General features: G+C 40.7%; 1 protein-coding gene across 3 annotated transcripts in view; it reads left to right on the forward strand.

Annotated features, from left to right (window-relative positions):
• NCAPD2 (non-SMC condensin I complex subunit D2) overlaps nucleotides 1-12,364 on the forward strand; it is a 44,068-nt gene that overhangs the window by 14,303 nt on the left and 17,401 nt on the right. For 2 of the 3 annotated variants that reach the window (XM_042453853.1, XM_042453855.1), the window contains 7 exons: nucleotides 2,375-2,549; nucleotides 2,724-2,845; nucleotides 3,270-3,482; nucleotides 7,055-7,229; nucleotides 7,597-7,681; nucleotides 9,213-9,346; nucleotides 10,602-10,734. In XM_042453853.1, coding sequence (XP_042309787.1) covers nucleotides 2,375-2,549; nucleotides 2,724-2,845; nucleotides 3,270-3,482; nucleotides 7,055-7,229; nucleotides 7,597-7,681; nucleotides 9,213-9,346; nucleotides 10,602-10,734 — 1,037 coding nt within the window. The remainder of the gene's footprint in view (nucleotides 1-2,374; nucleotides 2,550-2,723; nucleotides 2,846-3,269; nucleotides 3,483-7,054; nucleotides 7,230-7,596; nucleotides 7,682-9,212; nucleotides 9,347-10,601; nucleotides 10,735-12,364) is intronic. The other variant, XM_042453854.1, reaches the window with a different exon arrangement.

The raw sequence follows: 12,364 nt of genomic DNA on the forward strand, positions 1-12,364 counted from the left end.
CCTGAAAATGGATCTAGGCTGCAAAAGATTGTGTCACCTGGATTAAATTGGATCATACTGAAAAGAAGTTATGTGAGAGCTCTGTTTCTTCTTGGAGCGGTGCCACAGACAAATCTTTAGTAGAGCTTTTGAATGAGGTTATCAGTCTCATCCATCAAGTTCAGAATTGTTTGTGTTTATAGAACTCAAATAATTCATCTATCCTATTCAGTTTTAAAGCAATCAGTCAAGCTTCCCTTCTATTGATTTGTCATATTTGTACCTCACCCACAGGTAGTTGGAGATGTTGCAATTTTATCCTCTGAGAGGATAAACTTGAGTGATTGCCTGCAAGTCCTGGTCTTCCCTGGCCAAAGCCTAGTCTCCCACTGTCCTGCCAGTAAAAAACACCCCTCCTCCTTTGGTCCTCCTTCACCTCCTATAGAGTGCTTCCTTCTCTCTGGCAAGCAGAAAATGACTGAGCCATACACATTCCTATTCCACTGATCTCCTTTCTATTTTATTTTTCAAACTGTTAGGAAATAGCAGGTGTCCCTTATGGGCAGTAGGAGAGCAACTCCCTGTTTCTTTCATTCTCTATCTAGCAAAAAATAAGAGAAAAACCTGTTCCTCTCTTGATCCATCAAGTCACAAATAATGCCAGTTGCTAAAGCAAGCAAACATTTATAGACTATCATTTGTACTGAAACAAAGTTGGATAGGTTAAACAATGACGTGCAGCCAGAATTTTCTAAAAGCAAAAAAACCAGGATGGTAGTTAATGGCCAGGGTAGTGTTCCTCCATAATTTATGCATGGAATGGCCATTTCATTTTTTAGGAAACTTTGTTCAAATTTCAGATTTTATTTTAAATCCAGTTATGAAAAACTTGAATTTTTTTTGAGGGGGGGATCAAATGCAGTAAAAATATTGATCTGTTTAAAAATATGTTTTTATTTAGCCTGCCCATTGTTAATAGTGTATAGATAATAAGTATCTTTTGCCAAGTTCTCTAAGGCCCCTTACAGACTGCCAAAATAAAGCTGCTTCGGGTCACTTTGGAGGTATGCTGTTTCAGTGATGCATGCATACTAAGAGTCTGGAAGCTGCGCTAAAGCTGTGCTGTAGTCCTTAGGACTGGATCATGGCTTTGGTGCGGCTACCAGACTCTTAGTATGAATGCATCATTGAAACAGCATACTTCCAAAGTGACCCGAAGCAGCTTTATTTTGGCAGTCTGTAAAGGGCCTTTGTCAGTGGTTCTTAAACTTTTTCAGGCAACTGCCCCTCTATCCTCTTAAGCAACAACACTTAACACCCCACAGTGCCTCTTTCTTGATATTAGTCTACTGTTTGTGCACCAGCTAGCCAGTGGCATGTGCCTCATCCTCTCATGTGCAACATTTGCTCAGCCTGCTCTTCCTTTTTACTTGCACAGGCCTTACAACAAAAGGAAGATTGGCTGCTCGGTCGCTGCTCCCTTTGTACTCAGTTACCCTGGGAGCAGCAATCGAGCAGCTCCTTGCCCTCACCAGCTTTGCAAAAAAGGCTGGCCCAGAGAGAGGCTGTTCAGTCACTTCTCATAAGATGCTAAGGGAAAAGCTTCTCCATAGCAAGGAATAAAGTCTCAATCTTTCTTTGTCAAGGCACAGCCAACTTCCCACTTTTCTCTCCAGCAAGGAAGGACATTCAGTCTGAGAGAGGTGAAGGACTTTTGAAGAATTGATTCAGAATATTCCTCCCTTCTTCTTTTCCAGAGACATGCATACCACACACAGCTCCAAGCCTTATACACCCACACAGTTTTCTTTGCTACCTCTTCTCTTGGCCTGTCCAACAAAAGAAAGCAGGAGCAGCAATGCAGCTCAAACCTGCCACCCAAGTCCTGGAAAAACGTCTAAAGCTTAACCAAGGTCCCAAATGTGAAAGCTCCTTTTTGCTGCTGCTTTCCCCCCACTGCAACATGCCTTAACCCCTCATCTCCACCATGACCCTAAAGGCCAATGGTTCCCCTTGTCTTTCTTATGCACCAGTACCTTGACTAAAGGCCCTCTCACCACCCCTTTTCCCTCACCGACCTCTGGATCTTTCCACTGCCCATAGTAAATAGTACCATACCCTATAGGAATCTTTGGTCTAAGTCGTTTGTTAAGCAAAGTACTGCATATAAATTACTAAAAAATAATTCAGTGATATGATCTGGAGGGGAAGGCTTTTGCTATATTATCAATACTTCTAGAATTATTTTGACAATAATATTGGTGTGGAAGACTGGTGAAGCACTGATTATTTGAATTCTCCCTTTCCTACCTCTTTCATGCTAAAAGTGTCCACAAAGTATTTTTATCCCTATGGAGATGGAAGGCTATATCTGATTCTGTCTTTCACCTCATAGCAGTGGTGATCTCTCCAGAGGAAGAATGGGCAGCGATGCAACCAGAACTCCAGTCTACTCTGAACTATTGTCTTAGCTCACAGCTACAGGAAGATACAACACAAGAGTTCAGTCAAGAGGACCCAGCACAACTATCCACCAGTATTGTCCAGCTGTTGAGAAAATCCAGATACAAGTGAGTGAACGGGGGAAGGGTTTGGGTGCTTCTTATCACAGTAGGAGCGCAGACATTCCATATTTTCATTTCCAAGTGATTCTTGAAGTAGTTTACACCTTCCATAAATACATGGATGAAGTGGGAGGGGTGGTTGGAACATGTTTAACCTTATTGTGCCTATTGTCAATGTAGAGATGCCATCCGTCTGACACAAGAAGGTATGCGCCAGTTCCAAGGGGTGGAACCCTTCATCTCAACAGCAGAGAGTGATAATGAAAATGTTATCCAGAGCCTGTTGAGAACATTTTACCTAGGTAATCATCTGAAAGTACCTTTCTTTCACATAGTTCCCTTGTTCTTAGAAGTCAAAGATTCTGTTTCCCAGGGCAAAATTAGATGTAACATTGGCAGCCATATGTGTTTAATTACATGTCTTTTCTATTTGCAAATAAAGCAGAAAATCTCATTCCTCCCACCTTATATGGCCCTTTGGATGAAATTAGATCCACCCACTCCCAATTTTATATATGATTGAGTAAAATGTCTTCCATAATTGCCCCCTGATTCTTTTCCACATTGGATGTTTGTCTGAAAACACCACATTTTTCATTATTCTGCTGTAATTGATGAAAATTCCACAATTTCAATGATAAATTTCTTATTTGTTCGCTATTTATATGACTGCATGAGATGAGGAAGTTGGCAGAACATATTGGCTTCCCTATTCCTGCTGTGTAGGTTCGCATGTTGAAGATACTGTCCAAGAATCCACAGATGCTTCACATTCTGCTGGGAGTCAAGTGGAAGTGCAGGATGAAAAGGAGCTACCAGAAGATTTAGTAAAGCAGGAGAAGCTTGTACAGTACTTACAGAATGCCTATAACTTTTCCACAAAAATTACAGAAGCCTTGAGCATGATCTCCAAATTGATGTATGAAAGTTCAGTCTCTGGTAGGTACAGTGAAGAGTTCTGCCTAATGGACAAACAAGTTGTCACACCTGAAAAGGCATGACATTAGTAATTTTAAAAATACACATTCTAAAATTCGTTTTTGAGTATTTTAGGGGCTCTCCAGACACAGTTCACCAAGTTGAAAAACCTTTTAGACAATGTAACTTCAGCGTATAGGTGAGGATTTTATATGGTGCTTCCATCCACACCTCTCAAAAACTTCCCAAGGTAGAAAACTAGATCTCAAAAAATATCCTGGCATAGTTTGTTTGATATATGATACTTAATTCATAGAACCCTGGAATAAGGACAGGATTCTTGGAGAAATGAGAGATATCATGTGTGTTGTCAGTGCTGGCTCTTCCACAGTTTATAAAAGCTATCAGCAAGAGACTGGTTGTGAAGCTGTCAGAACAGTTTTGCCTGTTCTCTGTGGTGACTTTTTGTCTGGAGAGCCTCAAAGTTCCATATGACAGCTTTGATAGGACCAGCTAGCAATGCATTATACAGTGCTCCCTCGGGTTACGAAATTAATTCGTTCCGCGGCTAATTTCGTAACCCGAAAAACCTTCGTAACCCGAATTGCCATAGGCGCTAATGGAAAAAAAGCCGCGGCTCTGCCGCGGCTCCATTGAAAACAGCGCCGGGGTTTTTTCGTAACCCGAAAAAACCTTCGTAAGCCGAAACAATAAATCCCTATGGGATTTTTTCGTATCCCGAAAAATTCGTAAGCTGGGTAATTCGTATCCCGGGGTACCACTGTATAAGAATTGCTGCCTTACATTCTGAACGTTCGCAACACGAATGAATAAAATTGTATGACTAACATGATGTTCACACTGCTATTTAAAGAGGTAGCTCCATTTTAAAGAAACTTCAGCTTCCCTAGTATCAGTTTTTGCAGAAACATGCCAAAAACTTAACAGTCTGAAAGCTTACAATGGGAGTAGCTTCAAGATGAGCTGATTGATGCAGGAGCCAAAGATCTAAAATGTTTAAGAAGGATCTTTAACATCCAGAATAGCTTATTTCAAAACCTAGAAAACACAGTAGAGAACAAAACAGTGCATATATTATAAAAAACCTCATAGACATTATTTTGTATTAGTGATTATAGAGAAAGTCTTAAAGCACAAATTTCTAAGATCCTTTAAGAAATTATGTTCCAGAAAATAAAAGTGTGGCTACTGCAAAAAAATCAAATACTATACATAAATTTTAGTGACATAGACAAGCATGGTTAGTTAAAAAAGACACAATAAGGCTCAAAATATTTTCCTCAGCCCTAGTGAGAAACTATAGGAGTCTGTGATTACAGAACAAAAATCAGGAATGTGATTCTAAGGCTTCACAATAGCATATACAATTATAGGACACAACTTTATTCTTTGTCATGGTCTCTGAATCACACAAATGGATTAGTCTGTGCCTGCGCAAAGTGTATTCTGAACTTTCTAGAGCTATTATAAACATTTTGGTGGTAAACTGACTTACTTGCTCTCTTCCAGCTAGTGCTCCCTCCTTACTAGGAAAAGGTAAGCCACTCGCTTGGTGCAAACTTCAACAAAGACATGGTTATTCACCTGTACACAGGAAATAGGTACACATACCTTTGATGATGTGCTTCTTCCTCTGTACTGAGGACCATTTCATGTCACTCACTTTGGACAGCCAAATTCGATGACATAATTGCTCCCTAAACCCCTAGGGACACTAACATTACGTACTTGTTATGAATATTACTGCTGTTGTTATACTCCCTCCATGTCAAGGGTCTGTATGGTCATCCACGCTATATGCGTAGCTCTGAGGATGTTCTTGTTTCCCTCCATATCGAGGGATTACCCTCATTCACTGAGTGCGGACATGTCTGAGGATGTGACCATCCCCTCTGTACCGAGGACTTCTAACATCACTTATTCTGGACAGTCAAATTCGATGACAGGTTTTCTCCCTCTGTGCCTAGGGGCAGTACCATTATGCACTTTGTACCAGCATAATGGTTATTGTCATATTTCCTCCATGCGAGGGCATTGGTACCATCACTTCTTTTCGTAAGGACAGCTATTTGGCCATACGTATCCCCTCCATGCCATGATATTCTGTTGTCACTCACTCGACATGGGCATTTTGGAGGGTGTGGTTTATCCCTCTGCACTGAGGACCAATGCTATCACCATACTGTGGTAGTCATACCCCATCCAGACTGTGGTCATTACCTTCACTTCCTCCGTACAGACTGCTTTCAAGAAGTGCTTATCTCCTCCATGTTGGAGGACTGTACTGCCACATCCTCGGTACAGGTGAATCAGAGAACCATTTGTATACCATATCTTCTTGTTTTCAGTATGTTTCTACTAGTCCTATATCAACTTACAGTTGATAGCTTCTCCTGTCTCTACGTCACTTACCTATTGGATAGTTTTCTGTTGGAGATCACCATTGCCAGCAAATCTGTGCCCTCTGTTTGTCTAGCTCAGAGGTTTCTTCCTTTGATAATTTTGTTTCTGCCTATATCAGGCAGTCCTGGTGGCACAGGGGTTACTGCTAGTATTGCAGCCACACAGTTGTAAGTTCACAGTGTTGTCAATTTGATCCTAGACTTACTCCTTACAAACCATTTAAGGGCTGCTTAGTCCACTACTAACAGTATAAAAATGTAAATGGTATTGCAATTCCAATACTTCTTATCTATCTCAATGTTGTCAGGTGCTGTCCTCCAAAGTTATTCCCCTGTCACTCATCCATAGAGTAGTGATGGCCAGTACTTCCAAGGTTTCCTTGTTGTTGATGTCTAGCAACTGCCTGTGCAACATATGAGTTAGCAGGCAAGCCTGTTTTTCTGCCAGTGTGAATGCTTCTTTACTTAGCTTGGTTGCTGTTTCCATTACATCTCTATTGGATTTTTCTGCTTGACGTCTGTAGAGTCGTCATATGATCGAGACTGCTCATTCTTGTGTCTACATGTCCTTTGACTCAGGTTCACAAATGGTGATTCTATTTGGGAGCAGTGTGCCTTTCTTGTGTGGCATGGCACTCCCTTCTGTAACTGCAGCTTGCTAGTCTAAACCCATTTGTGTGATTCACAGAGGCCACAACGAAGGAGGACAGGTTGCTTACCTGTAACTGTAGTTCTTTGAGTGGTCATCTGTGAATTCACACAAACCCGCCCATCCTCCCCTAGCCCTGCCTTGCCTCTCCTTAGATCCTGGGCTGCTGCGTTGGCATCCACGGAACTGAGGGTTTAGGCAGAAAGAGAGCCAAGTAGGCAGTTGGAGAGTGGGCAAGGCTACCGCTGAAATGCTTCTAATAGCTCTAGATATTTCCGAATATTCCCTGCACAGGTGCAGAATAACCCATTTGTGTGAATTCACAGATGACCTCTCAAAGAACTACAGTTACAGGTAAGCAACTGTCCATACATGTATTGTGCTAAATAGCAGGCTAGAGCATTTGATTGGAGAATGGTTGCCGAACAAAATAGGGATATGGTCATTTCGTTGCTGTTTGGCTAAAGGCATTGATCTGAACTGCAATATAAAATCACCCTCCCCATCTTCTTTCTTTTTAGTGGTACAAGAAGCCATTGAATTCTTTGTGATAGTCTCTCAGTTTGGTGTCCCTCAAGCTGTTCTAGGAGTCCGTCAGATGCTTCCACTTATATGGTCCAAGGATCCAAAAATCAGAGAGGCTGTGTTGGATGCTTACAGGCGGCTCTACCTCAATCCTAGTGGAGACACTGAAAGGTTTGGATGACCTTCTACTACAAACCATAGCAGAGGAAAGTGCATTCCCTTAACTGGGGTATTGGTAATTATGCCACTCAAGAGAACACAGAATGTGATTATCAGATGCTGTTGTCCTTAAAATAGGCTTTTTGGTTCTGCAGAATAAAAAATGTAGATCTAGTGAATAACTGCTATGGGCTCCCTAGATACGTTCTTCCCCAAATGAATCCTTGAGTATAGGCATATGCTAAGTTTGTTGTTGTTTATAATTCTTGATTGCATTTTTAATAGGTTTTACAATCAAGATAGCTGGCTGTAGAGTAGAATCCCATAATGACAAGTCCTTTAAAATAATTCCAAAACATTTTCTTTCTCTTTTATTTAGGATTAGAGCTCAGAATTTGGTACACTCTCTCTTCCTTCTTATGGTAGATGCAACACTGAGTACAATTCGGTGCCTTGAAGAAATTGTGAGTATACTTTCCCTTATAGCGTGCCAGCTCACAATCCTAGTCACACTTAGAATGTCTTGACTTTGTGATTAAGAATCTTGCAGGTCTTGCAATCTGCCTTATTTGACTTAGGGCAGAGGGGTCTCATACTGGACTGTTCCATCTGTACCTCCACAAACTGGCAGCATTACTGTCTGTCAAGGACTTTTTTCTGCAATTATGTTAAACTTCTGTTGCAGGTGTTTACCTCTTCTAAATAACATTTTCAAGATGCTTGACTATGTTCTATGTCTATAGGGGCCAGGAATTTGATTGAAGTAACTAACTTAAGTTGATTGCTAGCTTGGTCTTCTATCCTTGGAAACTAAGAAGAGACATGGGAGTAGAATATAGCATTATTGACCACATGGAGAGAAATTCTTCTCTTGTGGGCCTGGATTGTAGAACTAATGCAAAGATCTATTTTCCAAAATGCACATTTATTTAGAGAATGTATTATTACAAGTAACAGTGGTAACCACTGACTTGGATCCTTTTAAAAGATACAAGAAAAATTCACTGGCAGCATGGTACTCCAACATTAAGCAGAGTAAATGTTGTGTAAATCAGTCCCGGAGCAATGATGTGTGTTAAATGCAGTTTCTACCTTCAGCGAACTGTGTTCCTCTGAATACCAGCTGCTGAGAGCAAACAACATGGCCATCTATATTGTAGGTTTCCTGAAAGTTTCTTTCTAAAACTGACAGAATGGTTGACTACGTATGTCCTCAGTCTGATCCTCCAAGGCTCTCAAATTAAGTGGTGACAATGTCTTTGTTAAGTAAACCACAGAATAAAAAGGTAGTATGTTACAGTGTTTTGAGATACTTGTCATCAGCAGTTTTTAAATTTGAGACAAATACTTTACATCTTCTTGCATTTCTCTGAATTCTCAATAGAATCCTCCTGATACCCCCAATTTTTGTACAGATTAATCTTGCCACTTGCTGTTGTTGGCAGAGCCATTCAGATTTGCCTTGTACATTCTGTAAGTGGAGAGAATCATAGAATAATAGAGTTGGAAGAGACCGCAAGGGCCATCCAGTCCAACCCCATGTTATGCAGGAAATCCAAATCAAAGCATCTCTGACAGATGGCCATCCAGCCTTTGTTTGAAGACCTCCAAGGAGGGAGACTCCACTGTCGGAACAGCCCTTACTGTCAGGAAGTTCTTCCTAATGTTGAGGTGGAATCTCTTTTCCTGCAGCTTGATCCATTGTTCCACGTTCTAGTCTCTTGAGCAGCAGAAAACAAGCTTGCTCCCTCCTCAGAACCTCCAGCCAGCCATCTGCAAAGTAGGGACATTTATAAAGCTCCAGTTTTACATCAGAGAAGGAAAAACTCCTTTGAAATCCTGTTTCCTCTAGCCAGGGTGGATTACGGGTTAGGCTTGTTCCACATAGTGGATCTTACGTTGACTTTTATGGGAAGAGTGTGGTCACTAACTTTCATTATTGCTTTGTCTTTAAAAATGCCTCATGCTTCCTTTATGAATTTTGTTGTTTTCTAGATCTCTGAATTTGTTCAAAAAGATGAGATAAGACCTGCTGTGATCCAGTTGCTCTGGGAGCGGTTTACAGAGAAATCACACTGCTCAGTGTTGGAGCGCCATGCTGCTATCATGCTTTTGGGTATGATGGCAAGGTGAGTCAGTAGCTCAGCTTCCTGTTCAATTAATAAGCTGGCAGGATACAAATGACTTCATAATAACTATATCATGTACAAGAGACCCCCAAAGAAGAGTCAAAATGTCCATGTTTCCCAAAAAAGTGCAGAACACATTTTCTTGCATCCATACAAGCCTTCATTCTTAAAGATTTGAAAATACATGCATGCTTCAGTTAACAAAGTTTGTCACAAAGAAGCTCATTTTAAAAGTATTTTATGCCCACCCAGCCTTCCTTTCCTCCTTGTTCTCTGTCTAGCTGGAGGTTTTAGCAGCATTAACATTGGGAACATGGTGAAGGGAGCTGGATGAATATAGACTTGGTGTGAGGTTGTAGTAGTCTCTGTACAGGGGTACCCCGGGTTACGAAATTAATTCGTTCCGCCGCCGCTTTCGTAACCCGGAATACTTCGTAAGGCAAAAAAGCCATAGGCGCTAATGGGGAAAAGCCGCGATTTCGTGTGAAATAGCGCCGAAAAGCACCAAAAAAATTTTCGTAACCCGAAATAACCTTCGTAACCCGGAACAGTTTTTTTGAATGGATTTTTTTCGTAACCCGGAAATTTCGTAAGGCGGCGCATTCGTATCCCGGGGTACCAGTGTAGTTTAAAAAAAATGAAATGAAGCTTGGGCTGGGGAAGAATTGGATTCTACTCTTGTTGATCCTACTGGTACTGTGTTTGCTAGCCTGCAAGGTAAAGTAAACAGCAGCTGCCTCCAGAATCCTTTTACTTAGTCACACATGAGCAAGAGAGACTGGAAAAGGGGAAAACAAATAAACCCACCTCACTTGCTATCCCAGCATTTTTAAAAAGCAGAAGTCTGTAAGTTTGATCTCCAAAGTAGACATTAGAAAAATGAAGGCTGATGGAAGAAAAAGTCATCCCTGGATGCGTTTTAGAAGTAGCCATCAAATGGCCTTTAGAAGCTTCAAATGTTTTTGTTTACTTATGAAGGCTTAACTGACCTAGTTGTCTCATTTTACATGTGCATATAGTTTCACTCTGAATAAAAGTTTGCTGCAACATGTTGACCTATTCCTCTTTTTTGTGATATCATACCCTGTTTTTTCCATGTTATTTCTGCCTCTGGTATCATATTTTCTGTTAAAAGTAATCCACGGGAACATCTACTTTGTTATTTGAAATACATAGATGTTGCTTTGGTCACTGATGTGCATCCGAATTTCTACAGTATGTTGAATCTAATTAAATATATTCTTGCCAACACCAGGGGGAAGCCTGAGATTGTGGGGAGCAACCTTGATATTTTGGTTACAGTGGGACTGGATGAAAGAGTGCATGCAGATTATCGCCTTGCCCTGGAAGTGTGTAATGCCATCTCTAAAATTGGCAATAATCAGAAGGTTAGAATATGCCTGTGATCACTACTGTTTTTTCCTCATATTGTAACTGCCATATCAGGTTCACCCAGTTTTTTTAAGTCTGGTCTTCAGGTAAGTATGAGGGCCTGCATAACAGATGCAATGAGATAGCTATTACAGATAGAAATAGGTCCAGTATTGTTTGGAAAGAGTCTTTACTGAGTTGCCATCTCCCATACAGAACCTGCCCAAGAGGGGAGATTAGATTAGCTACTAAATGGGAAAGTTCATCATTGTCCAATATCCACAAAACAGTAATACCTTTATTGGACCAACCAAAATGCACATAATACATGTTGCAAGCTTTTGAAGCTCCACTACAAATATAACATCTTGACCAAACGCAGGGCCATGACTAACATCAATATTTTTTTTCCTCCTTTATCATTTTTAACACCCCCTGATAAAGAAGTCAGTGAAGCTTCAAAAGCTTGCAGCATGTATAATGTGCATTGTACTTGGTCTCATAAAGGATTCTGTTTTGTGGTTTTTGGATGATGATGTACTTTGCTATATGGCCAACACAGCTACCCTTGTTAAATGGAAAAGTATTTAGGGTTGCCAGATGGCTTCTTTAGTAGGGTCTGAGAAGCTAAGATCACTTTCTCTCAGACATTTTCCAGCCAACTGATTATACCAGCACCACTGGAGGCCACTAGATGTTACAGTGGACCCTTGCTATACAGTATGCTGAAGTTTGGTTCCAAGATCCCCTGTGGATAACAAAATCCATGAATACCCAAGTCCCATTAAATAAAATGACATAGCTAAAAGGTGTCCCTTATAAAAAAAATGGAAAATCAAGGTTTGATATTTGAAATTTATACTTTTTTGAACATTTTCAAACCATGGATGCTTTGAATCTGTGTATAAAAAATCCGTGTATAAGAAGGGCTGACTATTTATTTTGATAGGTGAGAGTTGGTGGGTCAACTAAAATTCATCCATTTTCTCCACTATGGCCAGTCTAGTATAGTGGCAGCCTTGAGAAAATGTTCCTGGGCTAACATGTTTATTTCCATGGATACTAGCATCCACTGCTTGAAAATATTCAAACAAAGTATAAATTCCAAATAGAAAAACTTGATTTTTCATTTTATATAAGAGATACTATTTTGCTATGCCATTGTATTTAATGGGACTTGAACATCCACAGTTTGTTATCCATGGGGGGTCCTGGAACCAAACCCCAGTGGATACCAATTAATCAAATTCATGAAATGCTTGCTCTTCAATCTTTTTTCCCTCTACAAATTTCCCTTCTGTACATCCTGGCATTGATCCTGGCCAGAACAGTTGGGGAAAGGCAAGACTCTTGATTTCAAACCCTTTCTGTAAGAAAATTCCTGGTGAACATTAGTCATAGTTCAGGATACGGATAGGCTCCTTTCTAGCAGTAGAGGCCACACACACACACACCCCAGCTGTTGCTACCACAGACACCTGTACTATCTTTCTGTTGTGCTGTTGGTGGAAAAGTACATTTTCATTGGGGTCTGTGAGGGGCACATACCTTATTTTCTAGGAGAGTTGTGCTCCCAGTTATTCACTGAGACCGCGGTTCTGCTGGGAAGCAGACAATACTTTTCCAACAGTAACTACAGTGGTGCCT

This window comes from Sceloporus undulatus, chromosome 2 (assembly GCF_019175285.1).
Source record: "Sceloporus undulatus isolate JIND9_A2432 ecotype Alabama chromosome 2, SceUnd_v1.1, whole genome shotgun sequence".
NCBI lineage: Eukaryota > Metazoa > Chordata > Lepidosauria > Squamata > Phrynosomatidae > Sceloporus > Sceloporus undulatus.